Here is a 24,851-nt window from a genome sequence, read left to right on the forward strand (position 1 = left end):
AGAAATGAAAACATGCAATATCGCCAGAGCCCGTGTACTAAATGTCCTTTTTTTTTTTTTTTTTTTTAAATCCTATACTCCGTTTATTTCTGCCGACTGCAGGATTTTCTGGCCAAATCCACAGAGCTATAGTGAAGTAATCGGTTATTCAATCTAACGGGCATGCTGTCATATCGACATCTGTAGAGAAGCATATGATTAAAAGCAAGCACGACCAGGCGGCATCACTGCTTTGATCATAATTTTTTATTTATTTTTACATTTAAATATTCTCTTAAATACAGAATTGTCACATTTCAGAAATCCTAGAAACTCAAATGAGACAGCGTGGGAAACATGGCAAGCTTTGGATTTTACACTGAAATGATACATTTTGTGTACAGTTTGAAAATAAAGAAAAAAAAAAAAAAGCAGATTAGAGGGATGGAGAATGAGTTACACAAGCCGGGAAGATTCGATTACGCTAACACTACAAAATGGAAATAAAGTTGTGACGTCCGAGTGTTAAATGCATTAAATAATATCTCCCACAAGGTGGCGACATGTATCACGTCCATCACATCGGAATACACAGACTAATCGCAAGCTCAGCAGGAGATCCACGCGATCTAGACACCTGGCGAGGAACCAAAAATCAGAAAACACCCTAACGACATCAACCCAATGGACTCTTGAAATTCTATGGACGTAGTCTGTGCACGTCTGACCACCCTGCCCTGTTTACAGCTCACAGCACCAATAGAGAATCAATGGAGCGTGGTCATAGAAAACGTGGTATTGGTTTCCAAGTATACGTCTGTCTTTACATCTTCTTGCAATACCTAGCAAAGCCTATACAGTAGAAGATTCTTGCACGCTGCCCTAGCAACACATTATTCTTTGTGCAAGTTGTGTCTCAATTACTATTTATTATGCTTATATAGCGCCATCATACACCGCAGACATTATAATCTCAATCTTTTATAGCTCATTTACAACAACGTTGTTTGCTTAGTTTCATTCTGTTAATACAACAAAAGAATTAAACTTTAGTAACAGCTATTTCAAGTATAAGTCAGGCACGCTGCGTCCCAGACAGCCAAGACCCCGGACAGGTGGGTAGAAGCCATTACTGGAGGCTGGAGTTCACCAAAGAATTTTACAAGAAGGTTTAAACCCTTGAAATTCCAGAAAAACAAAGATATGTTGCCTCTCTAAGGATGGCATATGGGGAGAAGAGAAAGATTATTATTATGGTGGGGTCTCCTCTAGATTTAGCCATTTTGGATTGGCCAAGGTGCGACCATTTGTTGGATTGTCATCCATAAAGCATTACTAATGTAATCGAAAGACCAAAACAGCCCGTGACAACTTTTTTTTTTTTTTACCAAAAGAATCCTAATAATTTCTATGGAAAAAAAAACCCGACTTGCTGTTCGTATGTTCAGTTGTTTGAGCACTTCAGGCTTTCCGAAACATCTGGTAGAAGAAAAGAAAGAGCACATCACTTTTTCTAAGCGGCTTCTGCCAGAAAATGTTCCAGGCTAGGCAAAAAAATGCTTCAAGAAAAAAAAAAAACAGTTTCAGGAAACCAAAAAAAAATTTAAAAAAAGTGCTCAAGGGAGGAGTTTGGTGAAGAGGTTTCCACAAGAAAAATTGTAGTATTTTAATGCCAGAAAAAAAAAACTGGTGTGATTAAACCAGTGTTTTTTTCTGCAGGTAAAACTTTCTTGAGTCGGCTACAAAAAAAACAAACAAGTTTTGCTACGATTTTGTTCTCTTGTGCATGCTGATGAAGCTTAGTGCCCCGTCAAAAATCATGATGCAACTTTCTTTCTTGCACCAAAACCTGATACCTGTGGGTTTTTTACTGCATTTTTTGCACTTACCCATAGTTTCCTATGGGTGAAAAAACGCAAATATGCAGAAAAAAAACCCAATGTATGAACATAGCCTTATTCCAATAAATCAATATTACCTTGCAGAAAATGGAGATCGAGAGGATTCTTTTTAGTGTTCATACACTGATGTCTTGGATGAAGTAATATAAAGATTTTGGGTGCACAGTTGATGATATAATGCTACTTTTACACTATCCAACCCCATTTAGCACAATTAAAACATTTGTTTTTTTGTTCCCAAAAAATTGATATATTGGGCAATAGCATGCACCAGGGCACCAAGGTCCTTCTCTTCTGCCACCCAGTGCCCACCTAACATGACGCAATGCATTGTCAGGGTACACATTCCTCATCCTCAGCTCTAAGAATAAAAACAAACTCTAGAAACAACTTTCTGCCAGTATCTGAAATCAGCAGCTGTTTATGGCGTGGACCATTAGTAAGTAGTGATGAGCGAGTGTACTCCTTGCAGCACGCTCGGTGACCTCCGAGTATTTATGACTGCTCGGAGATCTAGTTTTCACCACAGCAGCTGAATGATTTGCGACTACCAGCGGTCCAGCCTGCTTGATTACATGTGGGAATTCCCTAACAACCAGGCAACCCCCACATGTACTCAGCCTGGCTAGTAGCTGTAAATCATTCAGCTGCTGGAGATGAAAACTAGATCTCCGAGCAGTCATAAATACTCAGAGGTCACCTGAGCGTGCTCGAGAAAACCTGACCAACAAGTATACTCGCTCATCACTATTAGTAAGTACTAAGCAATAGTCACCTGACTCAGGCACTTGTAAGGTTTCTTGGGACAATCCTAAATACTCACTCTCCCTTTTATTGATTGATCCAAAATGGATGTAACTGGTTAATTCGTAGTCCTGTAGAAAACCGCGCGTGCACAAGGACACGCTTCCACAGACCGTAAACTACTCTGTGCACAATATCAGCTGTGCTTAACGGTTCAAGTAAAGTGGACGTAACTTAATGAAAACCACGAGCGTCAGGGGACATTGTGCGACTGACGAAAGGTCGGGAACATTCCCAGAAAGAAGGAACGATCTTCATATGAACGAGATCCTTTGTACGGCTTTTGGAAGAAAAAAATATCAAAACACGGCCAACTACATCGCAAACATCATTTGGCTAAAATGATGAAATGATCATTTTCACCCGATCATCGCTTTGGTTCGAATGTGTATGTGGGCGACAGTAAAATTGGAATTTACCTTGTACAGATCTGGACTACAGCTGTAAATTGTAGTGAATGTGAATTCCATCGGCTCGACATTGTGCGGCACAAAATGGCACGCTGTTGCCTTCTCACTATCCAGATGGTTCATATGACTCAACTCGTCTCTATTCTTACAAGACATAACTGCCATTTTCCTTAAAGGGAACCTGTCACCCCCAAAATCGAAGGTGAGCTAAGCCCACCGGCATCAGGGGCTTATCTGCAGCATTCTGGAATGCTGTAGATAAGCCCCCGATGTATCCTGAAAGATGAGAAAAAGAGGATAGATTATACTCACTTGGGTGGGCGATCTGATGGGTTGCGGTCCGGTCCGGGGCCTCCCATCTTCTTACGATGACGTCCTTTTCTCGTCTTCACGCTGCAGCTCCAGCGCAGGCGTGATTTGTCTGCCCTGTTGAGGGCAGAGCAAATTACTGCAGTGTGCAGGCACTGGGGCCTCTCTGACCTTTCCCGGCGCCTGCGCACTGCAGTACTTTGCTCTGCCCTCAACAGGGCATATAAAGTACGCCTGCGCCGAAGCCTGAAGACCAGAAGAGGACGTCATCGTAAGAAGATGGGAGGCGCTGGACCAGACCGCAGCGGGACCGCCCCTGGGTGAGTATAATCTAACCTCTCTTTCTCATCTTTCAGGTAACATCGGGGGCTTATGTACAGCATTCCAGAATGCTGTACATAAGCCCCTGATACAGGTGGGCTTAGCTCACCTTCAATTTTGGGGATGACATGTTCCCTTTAAAGGCACAATGTGATCTACCTAGTGCGGCGGCTCACAGAAGCTTCATTACAGCCCACTGTATGGCACAAATGCAATTGTGTATTTTACCACCACCGGCTGGAGTGACGTGGAGCCGAATCATCGAACTACCTACCTAGTCCCTGTAATGCCGAGCGGTCATGTGTGATGGCAGAGATCATCATCACTTTTACCGAAAGGAAAGCCTGGGTGTCCGCCATTGTGCAAAGCAGAACACAACATATCCAGAATTTGCCAGAGCACTTGCACCAGTTATTTACACCTCCGCGGACGTACCTGGTGTAACCAGCGTCCTACATGATATATGTAACCAGCGTTCTACGTCCACAGAGGTTTGGCCTGGACTTAGCATTTACAGAGTACAGTATAATAGGTGCCAGTTTTCTACAATTTTATTAGTAAAAAGCCAAAATAGTTAATAAGGGATGACTTGAATGGGTATGAGCGACACCATTTTGGAAATAAATACAATATTTCTTCAGCTCAGGACAACTTCTTTAAAAGGCCCAGTCATACTAACTATGCCAAATGATTTTTTTATATATATAACCAAAACTAACAATTTGGATCTTTCAGATTTCATATAAAAAACCTGGATCTTTTGGACAAACATATAATTTCAGCACCGTAGACTTTATAGTACATTTTATGGCAATAACAGTAAAGAATGATAAACTATAGAACGCGAGTGTGAACGGAGTCCTTACGATGTTGAAAAGGAATAAAATGGCTTTGGTAAAAACAGGAGCCATGACGCCAAGGTTCCTTAGTCTAGTTGTTAAATAATTGTACGCTACATGTGACAGGTACCACGGGCCCAGCCGCCAGCTACACAGGACATATCACCAGTAGGTGTATCATACCTTCCAAATTGTAAAATAATTAACTAAAAGGGGTTGTACAGAATTGGCAAGTACTTCCCTATCCATAGGGTAAAGGTTAACTTCCTGATCACGGGGGTCCGACCACTGAGACCCCCACTGATCCTAAGACCCGGGGGCCCCATATGAATGGAACATTGGTTGATCATGCGCTCCATTCATTCCTTATGGGCCCACCCTAGATAGCCTAGCACAGTGTCCGCAGGGTCTTCTGGTCCTTCCATTAAAATGAATGAAACAACAGTGCGCATGAACGATCACCGCTTCATTCACACGGGATCTTCAGAGCCCTGGTTCTCATGATCAGGGGGAGGCTCAGCGGTTAGAACCCCAGTGATCAGCAAGATATCCCGTTATCCTATGGATGGAGGATCACTTCCAAACTTTCTGTAATCCCTTTAATTTGAAATAGTAGAGTGCTGTGTACTTCATAACATTTGTAGCTTGATACCCTTTTTAACCAAAGTGACCCTCTACTACCAACCTTGGATGGAGCTGTTTGTTGCTGGACGCCGTGGGCTTTGTTGTGGTATTATTGTGGAACCTGAGCCGTGGGAATATCAGCTAATGTAGTCATCTCAAACTTGCTCCCGTGGTTCCAAAACTGCAACGCTAGCATTATGTGGGAGTCTTAGGCCCAGATTCGGGATTACATTTGTGGCTGGTTTTCATTTGAACGCCTTATTCTTTTAATTGGCGCCATTTTTAAGCTCCATTTTCTAGGCGCTCACCTTTGTTTTCATTTTTTTAATGTACATCATTGTGGGTAGAATTTGGGGTTTCGAGATGTTTTTTTTTTAAAAAGTAGCAAAAATTTTTGTGCAAGTGTACTCCCAGTCCTCGCCAGGAGTGATTTTAGTTACGCCTGAAATTTGTGTGCAAACATTTTAGCGGAACGTATCACTCTCTAGCTCAAAAAGCCATAAGAGATTTAAGGCAAAAAAAAGAAAAAATTTGATTTTGTGCAAAATTTATGAACCGTGTGCACCATTTTGAAGAAAAAAAACAAAAACAAAGAATGCATGAATGCTAGAAGACAAAAAAGAAAGGTGACTTAAAAAAACACAAGTGATGAATCAGGCCAATGGTTTCTCAACAGCTGGAGAGCCGCAGGTTTGAGGCGGCTGTTGTAGAGGACCAGTGTCCTGAGTACAAGTGCAATATGGCTGCTTTTCTGCTCTCGCTCAACAATATCTTTTAGCATAGAGAATGTGACAATCTACTAAAGGGAATCTGCAGATTGTATGGAGCAGAACTCACGGTGTCACATTAACCCCTACGTATCTGTAGCTAGCAGCGGCTAAGGCTACGTTCACATTTGCGTTGTTGGGCCCAGCGTCATCGACGCATACCGACGCATGCGTTATGTGCCCCTATCTTTAACATGGGGGGCGCATGGACATGCGCCGGTATGCGTTGTACTGCGTTTTACGACGCATGTGTCATATAGACGCACAAGACAGGGCGCAGAGGACACTACTTGTAGCGTTTTCCCTGCGCCGAAATTCCTGATCTGTAGGATCTTATGACAACGCATGCGTCGCAAAACGCTACATTGTGTACATGCATTGTTGGTTGTGTCGCGTCGCCGATGCTGTGCCCAACAATGCAAATGTGAACATAGCCTTATACAGATGTATGGCCGTCACCGACTATCGGGACAGCTCAATATCAGTGGCGAGTCTTGGAAACACACCAATTTGACCTCCTATAATATTTGCGTGAACGAGTACAATCATCATTCTGACTACAAAATCTGTGACTTATGGAAACCAAGGAATAGCTTGTGCGATGCACCTATGGATTACAGCCACAGAACAATGGTCTAGAAGTGCAGAATGTCACCTAGTTCTAGAAGACGAACACAAGGAGGACATTTTCATTTGCTTTCTTTGTAAACTCCTAATTTGTCTTTGCCTCCCCCACACTGCAAATAAAAATAGCGATCTTCAAAAGCCACAATTACGCTTTCCAGAAACTCTTCCCAGAATACATTAGGAAGCTGATTTAAATTACTTTCTTGCCAAATCTTCAGAAAATACTAAAAAAAAAAAGCATCTTCTGCTAAGTGTAACCGTTAATGCTTTATAATCTATTTTTTGCCCATGACCATCTCCTTTATCCAATATTTCCATAAACATCACTTGCAAATGGGAGCATGGAGCCCCATGGGAAATACGGACATAGCGCAGACAAGAATGATGTAATACACGATCATTGACAATAACACTACGTTGTTTGGAGGCCGCATCAAGGGCTCAAAAAATGGCCATTCATCTGGAGAAGCAATGTAATAGCGGTATATAACCAGAGGACACTGAAGACAGGACTGGAATGCCAAGAGCAGGATTGGATGCAGGACACAAATGTAAAAGAAATTCTGGGGAACCTTTATTTTTATTTTTCAGCTGTGGCCAAAAATCATTTTTGTAATATAATAAGAACAAGTTAATAGTTAATGATCTGACAGCAGCGTTTGTGACTCCTATCTTTCTTCTTCTGAACCATCTTCTAAGCTGATTTTTGACCAAACGTCAACTACGAAGAGGTCAGGAATCAGCAGTTTACTGATGGATTCACTGTCAACTCCTTCCGCTATGTCCGGTAGTGATACATCAAGGCTTTAGAAACAATTCAACATTTTTAGAAATGAAGCCTAACTGTACAATTTAGTTTCAGTCAAAAATGTATATACTTAAAGGGAACTTGTCTCCAAAAGTTTTGCTACTCCATCTGAGCGTAGCATCATATAGAGGCAGAGACCCTGATTATAGCAATGTGTCACTTACTGAGCAGTTTGCTGTCATTTTGATAAAATCACAGCTTTCTCTGCTGCAGATTCAGCAGTGCACTAAATGCTGTGCTCTGTATAACCCCGCCCACACCACTGATTGGCAGCTTTCTGCTCATGAACAGTACGCAGAGAGCTGCCAATGGGTGGTGGGGGCGGGGTTATACACAGCTCATGAATATGCTGGACTACCTGGCAGAAGGTTCACTAGTCCTCTAATGATAATCTCAAGCTGATAAAACAATTATTATAGCAAAACAACAGCAAGCAGCCCACTAAGTGACACATTTCTGGAATCAGAGTCTGTCTCTACATTATGCTGCTCTCAGATTAGGTGGTAAAAACCTGAAGACAGATTTATTTTAAGTAGAAAAAAAATTGCCCACAAAGGTATGCATACACTTTAAAGAGAAGCCTGACCCTGGAGCGTTTCCAGACAGATGATAACAGGAGCATTCATTAATGCACCGCTTGCATCATTAAATACTTCACACTCCTTTCTGTATGCAACTACCAAAAACTAGTCTCTAGTTACAGGTGCGTTTCTCACTTCTTTGGGAAGATTATAATTTAGTGTCGGACAATTGAAATTGCATTTAGTGTATGCTAAAAGGGAATCTGACACCAGGTTTTTGCTATCTAATCAGAGAGTGGCATAATGTAGAGACAGAGACCCTGATTCCAGCGATGTGCCACTTACTGCGCTGCTTGCTGTAGGTTTGATAAAATCACTGCTTTATCAGCAGGAGATTATCACTAGAAGACTCCTCGTTCTGATAACAGTTAGTCCAACCACACCCCCTCCATAGATTGGCAGCTTTCTGCCTATGCCCAGCAAGCTGCCAATCAGTGGTGTGGGCGGGGTTATACAGAGCTCAGCATTCAGAGAACTGCTACATCTACAGCAGAGAAAAGTTTTTTTTTAAATTAAAACTGCAGCACCCTGTAAATTAAAGTAATACATTGCTGCAATCAGGGTCTCTGACCCTACATCACGCTGCTTTCAGACGTGGTAGCAAAAACCTACTGACAGATTCTTTTAAAGGGTTAAAAATAGAAAGTAAATTATGCAGAAAATAATTGAACAAAAAAAATTGTACATTGCGCTTCAGATACCAGGTTATTTTCTGGTGGGCATAGATTATTATATGACAGTGAAATGTGCATATCCCTAATTTTATGATATAAATAAATGTAACCACAGAAGCATAAGACTGACAACACCTTAGACATCTTGCTAAGGCGTCCGTTACTTATATCAGAACATGTTGAGGTGACTTTAGCCTATTAGTTTAGTTACGGCAGGTCACGTGAATAGTTTGCAGCACATCCTACACCCTGGGGGGAAGCTCAGCAGGAGCATGGCAATGTGCACCTGACAAACGATAACCTGGGCCATTATGGAAATGCCATAAAAGATAACAAGCAACGTAAAAAATATGTTAAAACCGCAAATACAGAAGCACGATGCCTTACAAATGTAGGTGATGTTTTTCCATTGGGCTGAAGTTTTCTTTTAAAAGACAACACATGAACTAGTAGGAGAATTGGGAATATCACCTGACCCAATGCGAACGCTTCCGGATCAATTACATAAATAGTTTTTCCTATACGAATATTTTTCCCATGTATTGCAACTCCCCAAAGTCTCTCTCGCACCCCAGCACTGCTTCAGCGCAGTGATATGCTTTATAATGCACCAAATTCCCACATTGTACAATTAATAATGATTTTTAGAGTAGGCTAAAAAATATCAAAAACATAAGTCTAAAAGAAACACACTAAGACCGAGATCTGTGCCAGCCTAGCGGTAGGTGGCAACCTTTTATTAGCCAGTTTTAAACCAACCTGTTAGATCAGACTTATTAGACTATTAGAATGTCAGTTTGTTTGTTTGTTTGTTTGTTTTTAAATTCCGCCATTAAATCTAGGCCGATAAGTTGGACGACAGCGAGAACCACAATCTGTGGCACATTAAATTCCATGGCAATGGCTTCTTACTTTTAAACGTTTGCCAAAATAAAAAATCAAAACAGGTTGATCAATAATATCTGGAAATAAATATTCTGTATCTCTCCAAATTTTATAATTTAAAACACAATAATTAAATGTAAAAACCTAATTAGTTTTAAAAAAAAAAGGGCTCTATACATACTGCTTGTTTACACATAGGCACCAACCCCTGGGGTCACTGCTTGAAATAGATACCATAGATCCATACGGGTAAAAGACTAACACATTGGAGAGAAATTGTCCCTTTAAATCGTCCAGGTGGAAAGATTAGCAGCTTTATTAAGTGGAGGAGAGTCCTGTTGGTTAGTTCCGTTCTTAAAGACTTGCCTTGAAGTTAAAGTGCATCTGCACCGCTAACCCTACTCCATAGCACTGTACTACTGGGGCAAGTTAGCTCTTCGTCACACATTAGGTTCCTATAAATGTGTAGAGACTCAAAGGGGCAACAAAGGGCTCCAGGAAAGAATAGATCCTAAAAGTCAGAAACAGGTAGCAGAACCATATTTTACCTTCACAGACCAAAATCTGTACGGCTGCTAGTTTGCAAATAGTGTTTTACATTATGGCGTGATCCACCTAAAATCACCGGGGGGGAAATATTGCAATGAAACCCAGTAAAATGGTAAAAGTCACCCCTATTAACCAAATCAGTTCAAAGCCATGTATATCGAAAACTTCTATTGGCTTGTTCAAAAGATTGCTTAAAGGGTACTTACAAAAGTCGTAATTGCGTAACTGAAGAAAAGAATTGGGCAGGGGTCTTTTTTTCGTCTCACGAATGGATTGTTTTTTTTAATCTCATAATAAAAATGGACCTTAGTAAAGGAGGACAAATCCTGCATAAATAGATTTCTTTCACAGGTGCGCATAGGGTAGTAAGACAAGGGAGGAATGGGATTATAAGTGGAGGGGGAAAGTTGGGAGTGGCTTGTGCAAAACGTTTCCGAAAAGTGTCAGGCGGTCAGGGTATTTTCTGCAGAAAACGGCTGGCCTGACCAGGAGGTTTGGCTTTCAGGATCTTCTCGCAGCTTCCCCCCTTCACTGTAGCAGGTGACTAATGGATTGTTAGTCTGAGATGCCAAGTCAGAGGAATTGCCCCCGGACTCAGAGGGTGGGTCCACCTCTTTAGAGCATGGGGTCAATATAGTGCAAACCTCATTGGTAATCTTTACAGAGTCACCTGGTTCGGTGGCCTCAGAGTGAACAGAATCTGTCACTTCTGACCCTGTGTCTAATCCTGTTGAATTGTGATCATAAATGGACACCACACTTCCATCAGAGTAATCCGGTGGTGTGGCTGGTCTGCCAGAGTCCTCATCGGTATAGCAGAGGACCGAAGAACTAGAAGACAACAAAACAGGATTTATGGAGGAATGGCAGGCGGATGGTGGCAGTGAGATAGGAGACTCCAGAAGACATACATCTAGAGACTCCACGCTGGAGTCAAGACTGAGACTAGACGCCTCATCACCCTCATCCAGGAGCCTCTGGCGTTCCTCCGCACTTTGCAGGTGCCTGACAGCAGCTTCGTTCTCCAAGTGATAGTTCTCAGCAATGAATTCATGGAAATCCTGCGTCTCCTGGTGAGGATGGACAGCAAGAGAGGCATGAGGAAGCTCCTCTTCAAGGGGTGGAGGTCGTGGCTGCTGGCGCTTATTTTCCAGCTCAAGTTTCATGATAGTGTGTAGATAATGGGTCCGTACACGTATAGGGTTAAATTCTATCCTGCCAGCTATATTACTGCAGCCGTCCCGAGAACAACCACATGGAAAGGACATACGATCCACCTATTAGTGTGAGAACACCAGGGAAGAGACAAAGGAAGGATTTGTGTAAGAAAACCTGCACATCAACAAGGAATGCTCCTTTAATAACGTGACTATATAATCTACAGCAAGGGATTTCAGTTTATAAAAAAAAAACATATACAACCTACCGTATATTGTAAAAATAAACTAAACATTTTATTTTTTAGCACCAAGAAATATGACAATGTGAAAAAAATAGGTCTATTTCTAAATCACTTAGGGCCACTTGTGTCTTTGAGAAATCAAAATTCAAGTTTTATTTCTGATTACAGTTTTGAAAAAAAATAAAAAATAAAATAAAGTCAAATTGCTATGGAAAACTGAGAAACCTTCCATGCAGCCATGTTTAAACTATCATATGAGGTATTAATGATGCCAAATGGGGGCTGGAGAGTCAAGGACAAACACAATGTTATTCCTCACCTGACATTTGATCCCAGCTTGACTGCATGGACAAGCCTCGGGATCGCAGAAGAGTCGACAATCACACCCACATTCCTCTCTAGAGAGTCGGATGGCTCGGAGTTCTTGCTTCTCTTCGGCATCTATACGATGTACACCAGCTGCTCGGAGCAAAGTTCTGCGCCTCTTTGTTGGCAATGGCTGAAGGAAGAAGTAATCATCTACTTCAACATTGTCTACATCTATATCTTCATCTGACACATCCTCCAAGGTGAGGCCTTCAGCTTCTTCTGATTCTACGGTACCATTTTTCGTTAACTGAAGATTAAAAATTAAAAAACAAGGAATAAAAATTGTGAATAAAATGGGGTTAAAAAAAGAAATTTCCGGGCACCTTACAACAGTTTATTAATCTCCCATATAGACTCATATATCTGACGCCAAACATGTGGCCAAATACTGTGAGGATGTAGCAGAGAATGATCATATTTATAAGAGAAGTGGAAAAAAAAATATTAAAGGTATATTCACACACAGTCTTACCACACAACGAGCAAGCGCACTGGGCTGTTTCCGCAAAGTCCTATTAACTTAAATGCAGATACAGTTAGGTCCAGAAATATTTAGAAACTGACAAGTTTTGGAAAAGCAGTTTGCCAAAACATATGCAAGATACAGTTGTATAATCAATACGGACTTAGGCTGCCGTCACACTATCAGTATTTGGTCAGTATTTTACATCAGTATTTATAAGCCAAAACCAGGAGTGGAACAAATAGAGGAAAAGTATAATAGAAACATATGCACCACTTCTGCATTTATCACCCACTCCTGGTTTTGACTTGCAAATACTGTTGTAAAATACTGACCAAATACTGCTAGTGTGACGGCAGCCTTAAAGTGCAGACTCTCATCTTTAACTAGAGAGTATTCACATCCTAATCGGAATAAGGGTTTAGGAATTTCAGCTCTGTAATATGTAGCTGCCTCTGTTTAAACAGGCCAAAAGTAAGTGGACAATTATCTCAAAAGCTATTTAATGGACTGCACTGGCTATTCACTCGTTAATCTATCATCAAATAAGCAAGCAAAAGGTCTGGAGCAGATTCCAGGTGTGGCATTTGCAAGCTGTTGCTGTGAACCCACAACATGGGGTCAAAGGTGCTTTCAATGGAAGAGAACAGAGACCATCATTAGGCTGAAAAAGAAAAAAAAGATGAAATCCATCAGAGAGATAGCAGAAATGTTAGAAATGGGCAAATTAACAGTTTGATACTTTCTGCAACAAAAAAAAAAAAAAAGAAAAGCGTACTGGTAAGCGTGGGAACTCAAAAAGGCCTGGACATCCATGGGAGACAACAGTGGTGGTTGATCGCAGAAGCCTTTTCATGGTGAAGAAAACCCCCTTCAAGACATCCACCCAAGTGAAGAACACTGAAGGAAGTAGGTGTTTCAGTAGTCTACCATATTGAGAAGACTTTATGAGACTTTATGAGAGCAAATACAGAGGATTCACCACAAGGTGCAAACCATTAATCAGCCATAAAAATAAAAAAAGACTAGATTGGACATTGCAAAAAAAACATCTAAAGAAGACAGCTAGTTCTGGAAAAAGCATTCTTTGGACAGATGAAACTAAGATCAACCTGTACCAGAATGATGAAAAGATGAAAGTATGGAGAAGGCTTGAAATGGCTCATGATCCAAACCATACCACATCCTCTGGTGGAGGCAGTGTGACAGTGTGATGACATGGGCATGCCTTGCTTCCACTGGGTCACTAATGTTTATTGATGATGTGACTGATGACAGAAGAGGCCAGATGAATTCTGAAGTGTACAGGTATATACGCTTTGCTCAGATTCTACCAAATGAAGCAAGGTTGATCGGAAGGCGATTCACAGTACAATGACCCAAAACATACTGCGAGAGCAATCCAGGAGTTTTTTGAGGCAAAGAAGTTGAATATTCTGCAATGGCAGAGTCATTCACCAGATCTCAAACCCATGGAGCAGCATTTCACATGCTTAAAAGGAATCCATCACCTCATTTTGGCCCTATAAACTGCAGCCATCGCCATCAGGGGCTTATCTACAGCATTCTGTAATGCTGTAGATAAGCCCCCCTCCTCCCCCCCCCCATGTAACCTGAAAGATAAGAAAAACAAGTTAGATTATACTCACCCAGGGGCGGTCCCAGTTCTGTTCCGATGGGCGTCGCAGATCCGGAGCCTGCCATCTTCATACGATGTCGTCTTCTTCCTTGCTTCTGTTGCAGCTCCTGCGCAGGCCTACTGATTTGCCCTGTTGAGGGCAGTGTAAAGTACTGCAGTGCGCAGGTGCCGGGCCTCTCTGACCTTTCCCAGCGCCTGCTCTGCTCTCAACAGGGTTAGAGAATTACGCCTGTGCAGAAGCCGCGACAGAAGCAAGGAAGAGGAGGTCATCGCATGAAGATGGGAGGCGCCGGACCCGGACAGCACCGGCGGACCGCCCCTGGGTGAGTATAATCTAACTTGCTTTTCTTATCTTTCAGGTTACATCGGGGGCTTATCTACAGCATTACAGAATGCTGTAGATAAGCCCCTAATGGCGGTGGCCGCAGTTTATAGAGCCAAAATCAGGTGACAGATTCCCTTTAAGACAGAAAGGCCCACAAACGAGCAACAATTGAAGTCAGCTGCAGTAAAGGTCTGGCAAAGCATCACAAAAAGAAGAAACTCAGCATTTGGTGACTTCCATGGCTTCTAAACATCAAGCAGTTGTTGCCTGCAAAGGATTCTGCAAAGTATTAAAATTAACATTTTATTTATGGTAAAGTTCATTTGACCAATTACTTTTGAGCTTCTGAGGAAGCTTTGTGCAATTCCTAAATGTTTGACAGGATATTTCCCTTCAAACACGTTAATTAACCTTAAAGTCTACACTTCAGTTGCATCTCAGTTGTTTCATTTTAAATAAAAAAAATTAATAACATGCAGAGCCCAAATCACAAAGATTCGGTCACTGTCCAAATATTTCTGGACCCCATTGTAAGTGCGCACATGCATAGCCTGGAGATCCTACTCTTCCTTCTATTATGGTCATCGCTGTCTACCTTGGATTCTAGAACAGGGTTTCCAACCTTAGATCTCCATAGCATCTGAGCGATTAGCTAGAAATGTCTTTGGTCAGGATACCATTTTAATCTGTGGTTCATGGTGTGTCTGTGTGAATACATTTACATACATAAAAAGGGTAACAATGTTTTAAACTTTTGGCTTTCATGCTCCATATCTCACCATTGACTACAGCTTTGAACATAAATTTGTCTTGCAACTATTTAGCATATGATTAGTTATTTAGATTCTTTTCATGTCACTGCATTGTTACTGTTTTGCTCCTAAAAATCTAAATGTATTTTTTTATTATTTTGTTAGTATTTTGTAAATCGACCTTTGGCTTCCACCACTGCGTGAATCCTTATGGGCATGCTGTAGTCCAGATTCGGGCATGTCTCGACCGAAATCTGATTCCAAGTTAGTGCATACTGGTCGACTTACTTTGGGAATGTATATAGCTTCTTCTTCAACTCTACCCAAAAGTGTTCGATTGGGTTGAGGTCTCGGTACTGTGGGCGCAAATCCAGCACCTCTGTTTCAAGGTCGTTGAACTATTTCTTCACCAATTTCGATGTATGCTTAGGGTCATTGTCCTGCTGTAATACTATATCGTCTTTTTCATACCCATAATACTCGAGTGTACTGAGTAACTGGTCTTGTAGGATACTTACATATAGCTCAGCATTGAGCCCACCATCAATCCTGGTCAAGTATCCAAAGCCTTTGGCCTTTAGCTGTGAAACAACCGCATATCATCAAGCTTCCTCTACCGTATCTGACAGTTCCCTCAATTTCTCAAACCATTAGCCCTTTTTTCCCTTGTTTCTTCCAGACCCATTTGTACTGAGTATACTCTACTGACTTTTGTCTCATCACTCCAAGTCACCCGTTTCCAATCTTCTACTGTCCACTTTTTGCTCTTTTTTTTGCAAACTCGAGCCAATGATTCTTATGATGATATTGAAGTCAAGGCTTCTCTACCTTTTTTCAGCCACCATTCCAGACTTGTGTAACGTGTGAGATATGGACGTTTGCCGCGCCAGAACGGATAGACCTTGTGACGAGCCAACTTGTTGACTCTGATATTTTGCCTGGATGTCTACCTCTTGGCTTTTGAATGGATGGACGGACTTCATTTTGTGTTTTTCCAACTGTCTCATGGCACTCACATGATGCAGTTTGGCAATTTTCTTGGCCGAGAAACCACTATTGATGAGCTGGAAGATGTGGTTTCTCTTTTCTTGGGAAATCTTCTTCATGGCTGCTCCTCGATTCGAACCAGCAACCGTTTGCTTGGGAATCCACCTAATAATTCACTGAGCTACTAGGGAATGTGAGAACAGGTTGTATTTTGCAGTACTCAGGAAGAAAAAATATTTTTCCACCACCAGGAGAAAAACCGTAACAATGCAGTGACATGTCAACAATCTGCATAACTAATCATATGCTAAATAGTAGCAAGTCAAATTTATGTATCAGATAGCCAAGATGATTTTCTATAAAATGATGGTAGTCTCACGTTCTAAGAAGTAATGGATGGTGAGATGTGGAGCCTGAAGTCAAAGGTTCAGAACATTGTTATCCTTTTGCTCGTCAGTGTACATATGTACACATGATATATACAATATATATATATATATATATATATATATATATAATGTGTGGTTGATGTCCTAACTTAAATCTGACAAGCTGTAGGCGTTTAAGAGACTACCCACCCATATATACATATCAGCGAGGAGTCTCCTGAAAGCCTACAGCTTGAAAGATTTCGGTGAAAACATCAACCACACATCAGTTTAGAAAAGATTGTTACATCATCCTTCTGAATCTAACCTGATCACTGGTCTAAAAGAGTTTAGAAACTTCTGCTAGCAAACTTTCATGTTGTTCAGAGGACTGGAGTGCCTGGTGTCTGTGTTTATTTTCTCTCATAAGTAGCTTGGTTGTAAAATAAGGGACTTTTCATTTAGACCCTATTTGCTTGAAGACAATTATTAATACAGCGATATGTTTGAAGCCTCACCCAAATCCGTTTCCATTCAAAATATATTATAAAAAAAAAAGAAGGTAGTGAATTTACAACCTTTCTATAAAATTAAGTATGGTCTCAATGGATCCAATATATTTAAAAAGTGTTCGCTAAAAGGGCAAGGATGTCAGCAACAGACTAAGTCTCCATAGGGACATTTCATCACGCACACCTTAGGGAATGAAGAGAACCTGAAGGTAGTGGAGATGCATGATGCAAGTGTAATATTCCAAGTATAAGCAATCTGGGAAGCACATTAATTTAACCAGTTTAGAGGTACAAATTCTGCAAATAACACTGAGTAGCCTGCACTTACATGATATTAACCCAGAAACATACTGGTAAACTACTACGCCACCCTGTATTACATTGGCTCATCCTCGATATATTGTCTACTAGTAGAACACCGTTGCTAACTTGTAAGTGGGCGAACAGTGTAGTAGCGTAAACCATACACACTCAGTGAGATTTCCTAGTCTTTTCAATATTGATAAAACACCACAACTGCCTAATCTGTGAAAGGAATCTAGTCTAACACCAACTAAACTTCTAGAAGGAAGATGAGCATTCTAAGTGCAGACCAGATACACGTCCCAAAGGCAGTGTTCAGAAGAACAGGTAGGTCTTGACTGGATTGGAATGCTGAGGTTACCCTCATTCACCCCCTTTGTCTAGTTTTGCTTATAGTTACCGTACATTTTGAGGAGTACTTAGAGGATATTTCATTTTACCCTTTGTAAAGTTTGAGACTAATTTAAAGTTTCATCAAATTTACTGCATACTACATTTTCCCATATGAATCCACTAAAAAGGAATACAAGGAGATGAAGTGTTCTATCTAGAGAACGTGTCTTATGGCCAGATGAGGCTGTAAACTTTGAAACGGCTGCAATCTGTACATGTGCCATGTGAACATATCAGGTCCTTGATGCAGAACATTAATTTATTAATGAAATCTGACATCACCAGGTTGGCATGACAGAAAACACCAGTGACCCACCTTCATCTTCCTTGTGTGAAGTTTCTCTTCCTTTAGGTGCTCACGCAGGATTTCCCGATGTGTCACCTCTTGTTCCTGGGCAAACTCACACAGTGTGTACTTTTGTACAGAATTGTGATGCTGAGCCATTCCCAAGGAGCTACCGCCCTGGCTTGGCACACTGGTGAATCCTTGGCGACGTGAGAAGTAATAGACAGTGACCTGGTCAAAACGGACATTCTTTTGTCTCAGAAGTTTCTGTCGCTTCAGGATGGATGTTGCTAAAATAAAATATATAGTTTAAAATTATTGAAATATCTTTTATAACATATAAAAATCACTGTAACGTTTCCTATCACTTCTAGATAACATAAATTTAAGAACCAGACAGAACTCTCTTGCTTTTTATCTATGGATGAATGATGTGCACGGTTGACTATGAGAAAAGCATTCACATGAATGGAGAGGATAAAAAAAGGAGGTACGGTAAGTTAAAGGACTATTTGACGACATTTATGGGAATAGTTTTGTACACAACATGAAGGACTAACAGTGCTACTGACAGGTTACATTGCTGGAGTGGTGTATGTGCCAGACAATATACCATTCTAGAAATTTTGATTATCCTCAAACTTTTCTTCTTATACTGATCCTGTCCTTCATGGACAGTAATTGCTAGTTATCTTCCATTTTCTCTAAAAAAAATATTATCATCCTTCCTAATCCTAAGCCATCTATATGGGCATGTAGGTCACAGAAAATTTACTAAATGAGTACCTTGATATCTTCAATCTGATATTTTATTCTAGAGATAGCAATGTTTTTCTTAATATGTAAATTAGCTGTTAAGATCTATAGATCCCAACTTAAAAATCGCATCAGACGAACAAGCAATTTGCTCATTCATCGGGTGATTTCCAACCTTCTTAGGCTGGTTTCACATTTGCGTTTTTTGCCGCTGCGTTTTAGCGCAAAAAAAGCATGCTTTTTTTTCTATACTTAACATTAACCCTTTTCTGACCTCGGACGGGATAGTACGTCCGAGGTCAGATCCTCTGCTTTGATGCGGGCTGTTTTGAACAGCTGACATGTGCCTGTAATAGGCGCGAGCAGAATCGCGATCTGCCCGCACCTATTAACTAGTTAAATGCCGCTGCCAAACGCAGACAGCGGCATTTAACTACCACTTCCGGCCGGGCGGCCGGAAATGATCGCATCGCCGACCCCGTCACATGATCGGAGGTCGGCGATGCTTGAGAATAGTAACCATAGAGGTCCTTGAGACCTCTATGGTTACTGATCCCCGGCAGCTGTGAGCGCCACCTTGTGGTCGGCGCTCACAGCACACCTGATTTTCAGCTACATAGCAGCGATCAGCAGATCGCTGCTATGTAGCAGAGCCGATCGTGCTATGCCAGCTTCTAGCCTCCCATGGAGTCTATTGAAGCATAGCAAAAGTAAAAAAAAAAAAGTAAAAAAAAATATGAAAAAAATAAAAAAAAATATAAAAGTTTAAATCACCCCCCCTTTCGCCCCAATCAAAATAAATGAATAAAAAAAAAAAATCAAATCTACACATATTTGGTATCGCCGCACTCAATCGCCCGATCTATCAATTAAAAAAAAGCATTAACCTGATCACTAAACGGCGTAGAAAAAAATGCGAAACGCCAGAATTACGTTTTTTTGGTCGCCGCAACATTGCATTAAAATGCAATAACGGGCGATCAAAAGAAAGTATCTGCACCAAAATGCTATCACTAAAAACGTCATCTCGGCACGCAAAAAAAAAGCCCTCACCTGACCCCAGATCACGAAAATTGGAGACGCTACAAGCATTGGAAAATCGCGCAATTTTTTATTTTTTTTTTAGCAAAGTTTAGAATTTTTTTCCACCTCTTAGGTAAAAAATAACCTAGTCATGTTAGGTGTCTATGAACTCGTACTGACCTGGAGAATCATAATGGCAGGTCAGTTTTAGCATTTAGTGAACCTAGCAAAAAAGCCAAACAAAAAACAAGTGTGGGATTGCACTTTTTTTGCAATGTCACTGCACTTAAAACGCATGCTTTTTTTGCATGCGTTTTGCCGTCGCATGCGTCGTTTCTATGCATGCGTTGTGTTGCAGAAATGCAACATGTAGTAATTTCTAGCGGCTTTTTTTTTGCAGCAAAAAAACGTGTTGCTGTCTATGTAAACGCATGCGTTTTTAAGCACATGCGTTTTTAAACGCATGCGTTTTAATAGAAAAACACAAGAATACACACTGATAAGCCAACCCCCAACCCTAACCCTAAGGGATCCTAACCCTAACCCCAAGGGTTAGGGTTAGGATCCCTTAGGGTTAGGATCCCTAGGGTTACTAGGGATCCTAACCCTAACCCTAGCTATTTCTGTTTGTAGTGGGTTTTCTTGTTGATTTTGATGATTGGCAACTCTCAAACACTTCTCATCATGCGTTTCAAAAACGCAAACGCAGGAAAAAACGCATGTAAACGCGTCAAAACGCTGCGTTTGTATTAAAACATGCAAAAACGCAGCGTTTAAACGCGTTTAAATGCGTTTTTTTCACCAAATGCGTTTGCGTTTAAAACGCTGCGTTTTTAAACGCAAATATGAAACCAGCCTTAGACAAGCTGTTAATCGGGACAATCGGAATGCTAGTTCTAAGATGATCAATCTGTCTAAATAGGCATTATGTCTATGAGAATAAAACAATCCAGTTACACCGCCCAATAGCATTCCCGAAAATAACATACGGATAAGTTCAGTGGTGGTAGGAGCATTAATGCTGTCACAGCTATCGGCACTGTCGCTGTTTGAGATCTCATCATCAGAATCTTTTGCTGTAGAAATTGGCGAGCCAGCATCTACTTCTTCAAATTTTCTTTTCAGGCTTCTGCTCGTCACAGCATCCATTTGTTTCAGGGTTTGCCTGACAGAAAGAAATGATAGAAATGTGTAAGAAAGATAAAACACAATGCACTGGAATTCTGGCAGTCTATAAGGCTCCTCAAACATTTTTTTTTAAGCCAACTAATTGGTGATGGACTAGGCAGCATTGCTAGGTGCCTTTACAAATTACGACATTGTCAACATCAAAGCCAGGCCTCTCAGCAGCTTAAAGCAAAGCATCCTTGTCAAGCTCGTTGGCAAATTGCAATTAACGGCTGGCACACAAAATGTCAGGGAACTGAAGGCACAGTACACATTTCCTGTCATGTATAGAAACCGTCGTCATGAGATTGTGAGAAAGTCATGGGGGGGGTGGGACAAATGAAGCCACCGACAGATCTATCCTCAGTGCCATCAATTAGGCAAAATCATGAAATATCAGCAGCCAGCCTAGATCTATAGTCTGTTATCCTACAGTCTAGGGTCACACAACCATATTTTCTCTCATCCAAGATCACACTCCCGATCACAATCAGATGTGGAAAGATGGAAAAAAAAATTCTCCATTCCGTTAATCTGTGAAAGTCTGTCTGCCCTTTGATGTCATCCAAGTGTGGTCCAATGTTTTCCACAGACCCATAGACTTGGCAGAATGCAATCCCATTTCTGGATGCAAATCGAGCACGTTGGGATTTTTTCCTCACACAGACTTGGTCCGAGGAAAAAATTGGACATGTGAATGGCCACATAGAAAACAACTGGATCTTAGTGCGATCCGATGTTTTGTTGGATCGCAAATGGACAGAAAGTAAGGTAGTCTGCACAAAATTTTTGGGCTCCCATACACATTATTTTGCTGTTGTATGAATAATCGTTCATCCAATGCCTATTTCTCCCAACCTTTCGGGTGGGAGGTCCTGTTTTCTCTAGGAGTGATTTGCTGCCAGCTTATCTACACCCTGAAAAAAAGTTATCGTGTGTTGAGATTCAACACACGGGATCCTTTTCTCACCATACATCTGTCCGAGGAGAAATGAGAAACCCCCATATGCATTAGACTTTTGGCCGATCTACCCAATATTGGCGGGTTCAGCCCACTTTATTCTAATGTGTTTGCAGACCTTTAAAGTGCATTTACACCTGCCGACCACAGGCATCAAACGACGGTCAATTGTCTATACACAGGACAATCAGAGATCTTTTAATGGCCTGTTTAGACAGGCAGACCACAAATCTATGCCCACAGAAGAATTGTTAATACAATCACTCTGTGCATACAGAATATCCTATCGGCAGCAAATCCCATTTTAACACAATCACTCGTCTAAATGAGCCTGTATAAGAGATGTAAACGGCTGGATAGATTGCATAAAGGATGGGTACTCTCTGGAAGGCAAGTCATTTATCCATTGATTAATGGAGGTGGTAACTAGAGATGAGCGAATTTGATTGGGTCCCTGCTTATTCGGCAAGCTATAGCGCTTACTAAGGGACCCGGATACATGGAGCGCGCGCCGGCTGATCAGCTGTTCGGCTCCGCAGCTGCATGTATTGCGGCTGTGTCAGTCACAACACACAGGCTCTCCACACGCGGCACATGCAGCTGCGGAGCCGAACAGCCGGCGCGCCCCATGTATCCGGGTTCCGCCTGTAGCTTATTCAGTAAGCGCTATAGCTTGCCGAATAAGCAGGGACAAGATCAAATTGGCTCATCTCTAGTACTGTAATAACCACTAAACTAAATTGACAATAAAATAAGTTTTTAAGTTTTGTGCTTTTTTTAAGACTCTTTTACACAGAGAAAAAATATTAGGGAAAGAATGATTGCGAATACAATTAATTATTGTACTTCTTTAACGAGCTATTGAATTAACATTTTAAAAGAAATGTTCACGCTAGGTTTTCTAGACCAATTACATGTTTAGACATACAAATACTGCATAGTACCACAAATGTGCATGATGGTAATGGTCCCGGGAACCAAATGGTTGGCACATAATCTAAAGGTAGGTTGGCACATAATCTAAAGGTAGGTTGGCACATAATCTAAAGGCATCCATTAACTAATACTGTATACATACTGGGTAGAGTAAAACTGGTAGAAGTGTAGGTCAATTAAAATGAAAGTGCTCATTCAAAAGTCTCCAAATAAAGCCATTGTTCTTGCTTTCCAATGATGCAGCTTTAGCTGAGTGCAGGCATTAGAACATTTCCTACAAAGATTTTTTTTGCAACACATTTCGGAATAATGTCATCTTAACGGGAATCTGTCAGCAGAATTCCATCACCCAAACTATTTACGTGCACATTTAGCTCTTTCAAAGACAAGCTCAACAATACCTTTTACATGGCCAGTCTGTTCCTCCATTACTGAGAAATCGGCGATTGATTTAGTATGCAAATGAAGCTGAAAAACTGAAGCCTCTGTCACACCAGCTCTATTCCCCACCATGTGCTGTCACTCCAGCTCCATTCACCACCATATGCTACCGCCTCCTGCTTGACTGATGGCTCCTTTGCCTGACGTCATACAGTACAGAAGTTGTCGGTTAAGAAAGAGGAGGATGAGGTGCAGGACGGGGAATAGACCTGGCGTGACAGAGGCTTCAGATCTACGAATAGTTCTTCAGCCTTATTTGTATATTATTTCAAAAACGGATTTCTCAGTAATGGAGGAACGGAAAGGCTGGACTTGTCTTTGAAGAGCTAGCTTGTGTGTGAAATAATGCTGTCAGATTCCCTTGAATTTTAATAGTCAATTAGTTTGAATATAGACTGACAAACCATAGAATGATCTGATCAGCTCAACAATTGAACTTCACTGGGGCCAAATATGACCCATTCTCCTACCTTTGCTTTAATAAAACTGTGGTTTTCCTATGCTAAAATTTATTTCTGTATTTATTAAGTGACTTGAGTCTCCTCTTTTCAGATCCTTTGTAACTTCTTACAGTTATATGAAAAAGGTTGGGCACCCCTATTAATCTTAATGTTTTATAAAAATTGTATTTTTTTTGCAACAGCTATTTCAGTTTCATATATCTAATAACTGTTGGACACAGTAATGTTTCTGCCTTGAAATGAGGTTTATTGTACTAACAGAAAATATGCAATCTGCATTCAAACAAAATTTGACAGGTGTATAAGTATGGGCACCCTTATTTTCTTGTTTTAAATACTCCTACCTACTTTTTACTGACTTACTAAAGCACTATTTTTGGTTTTCTAACCTCGATGAGCTTTGAACTTCATAGCCAGGTGTATGCAATCATGAGAAAAGCTACTTAAAGTGGCCACTTGCAAGTTGTTCTCCTGTTTGAATCTCCTCTGAAGAGTGGCATCATGGGCTCCTCAAAACAACTGTCTAATGATCTGAAAACAAAGATTATTCAACATAATTGTTCAGGGGAAGGATACAAAAAGCTGTCTCAGAGATTTAACCTGTCAATTTCCACTGTGAGGAACATAGTAAGGAAATGGAAGAACACAGGTACAGTTCTTGTTAAGGCCAGAAGTGGCAGGCCAAGAAAAAGATCAGAAATCCAGAGAAGAAGAATGGTGAGATCAGTCAAGGACAATCCTCAGACCACCTCCAGAGAGCTGCAGCATCAACTTGCTGCAGATGGAGTCACTGTGAATCGGTCAACTATACAACGCACTTTGCACAAGGAGAAGCTGTATGGGAGAGTGATGCGAAAGAAGCCGTTTCTGCAAGCACGCCACAAACAGAGTCGGCTGAGGTATGCAAAAGCACATTTGGAGACGCCAATTTATTTTTGAAAGAAGGTCCTATGGACTGATGAAACCAAGATTGAGTTGTTTGGTCATACAAAAAGACGTTATGCATGGCCAAAAAACAAAGCATTCCAAGAAAAACACTTGCTACCCACAGTAAAATTTGGTGGAGGTTCCATCATGCTTTGGGGCTGTGTGGCCAATGCCGGCATCGGGAATCTTGTTAATGCTGAGGGACGCATGGATTCCTCTCAGTATCAGCAGATTCTTGACAATAATGTTCATGAATCAGTGACAAAGTTGAAGTTACGCAGGGGATGGACCTTTCAGCAAGA

The 24,851-nt window shown here is 41.1% G+C and overlaps 1 protein-coding gene across 4 annotated transcripts in view; it reads right to left on the reverse strand.

Annotated features, from left to right (window-relative positions):
• Positions 1-226: 226 nt before the first annotated feature.
• CSRNP2 (cysteine and serine rich nuclear protein 2) overlaps positions 227-24,851 on the reverse strand; it is an 89,906-nt gene continuing 65,281 nt past the window's right edge. For all 4 annotated transcript variants that reach the window (XM_069758619.1, XM_069758618.1, XM_069758616.1 and 1 more), the window contains 4 exons: positions 20,646-20,821; positions 17,908-18,167; positions 11,800-12,096; positions 227-11,355 (listed from right to left, as the gene is read on the reverse strand). In XM_069758619.1, the coding sequence (XP_069614720.1) occupies positions 10,522-11,355; positions 11,800-12,096; positions 17,908-18,167; positions 20,646-20,805 (1,551 nt within the window). In that variant the 5' untranslated portion in view covers positions 20,806-20,821 and the 3' untranslated portion in view covers positions 227-10,521. The remainder of the gene's footprint in view (positions 11,356-11,799; positions 12,097-17,907; positions 18,168-20,645; positions 20,822-24,851) is intronic.

Source organism: Ranitomeya imitator, chromosome 3 (assembly GCF_032444005.1).
Source record: "Ranitomeya imitator isolate aRanImi1 chromosome 3, aRanImi1.pri, whole genome shotgun sequence".
Classification (NCBI taxonomy): domain Eukaryota; kingdom Metazoa; phylum Chordata; class Amphibia; order Anura; family Dendrobatidae; genus Ranitomeya; species Ranitomeya imitator.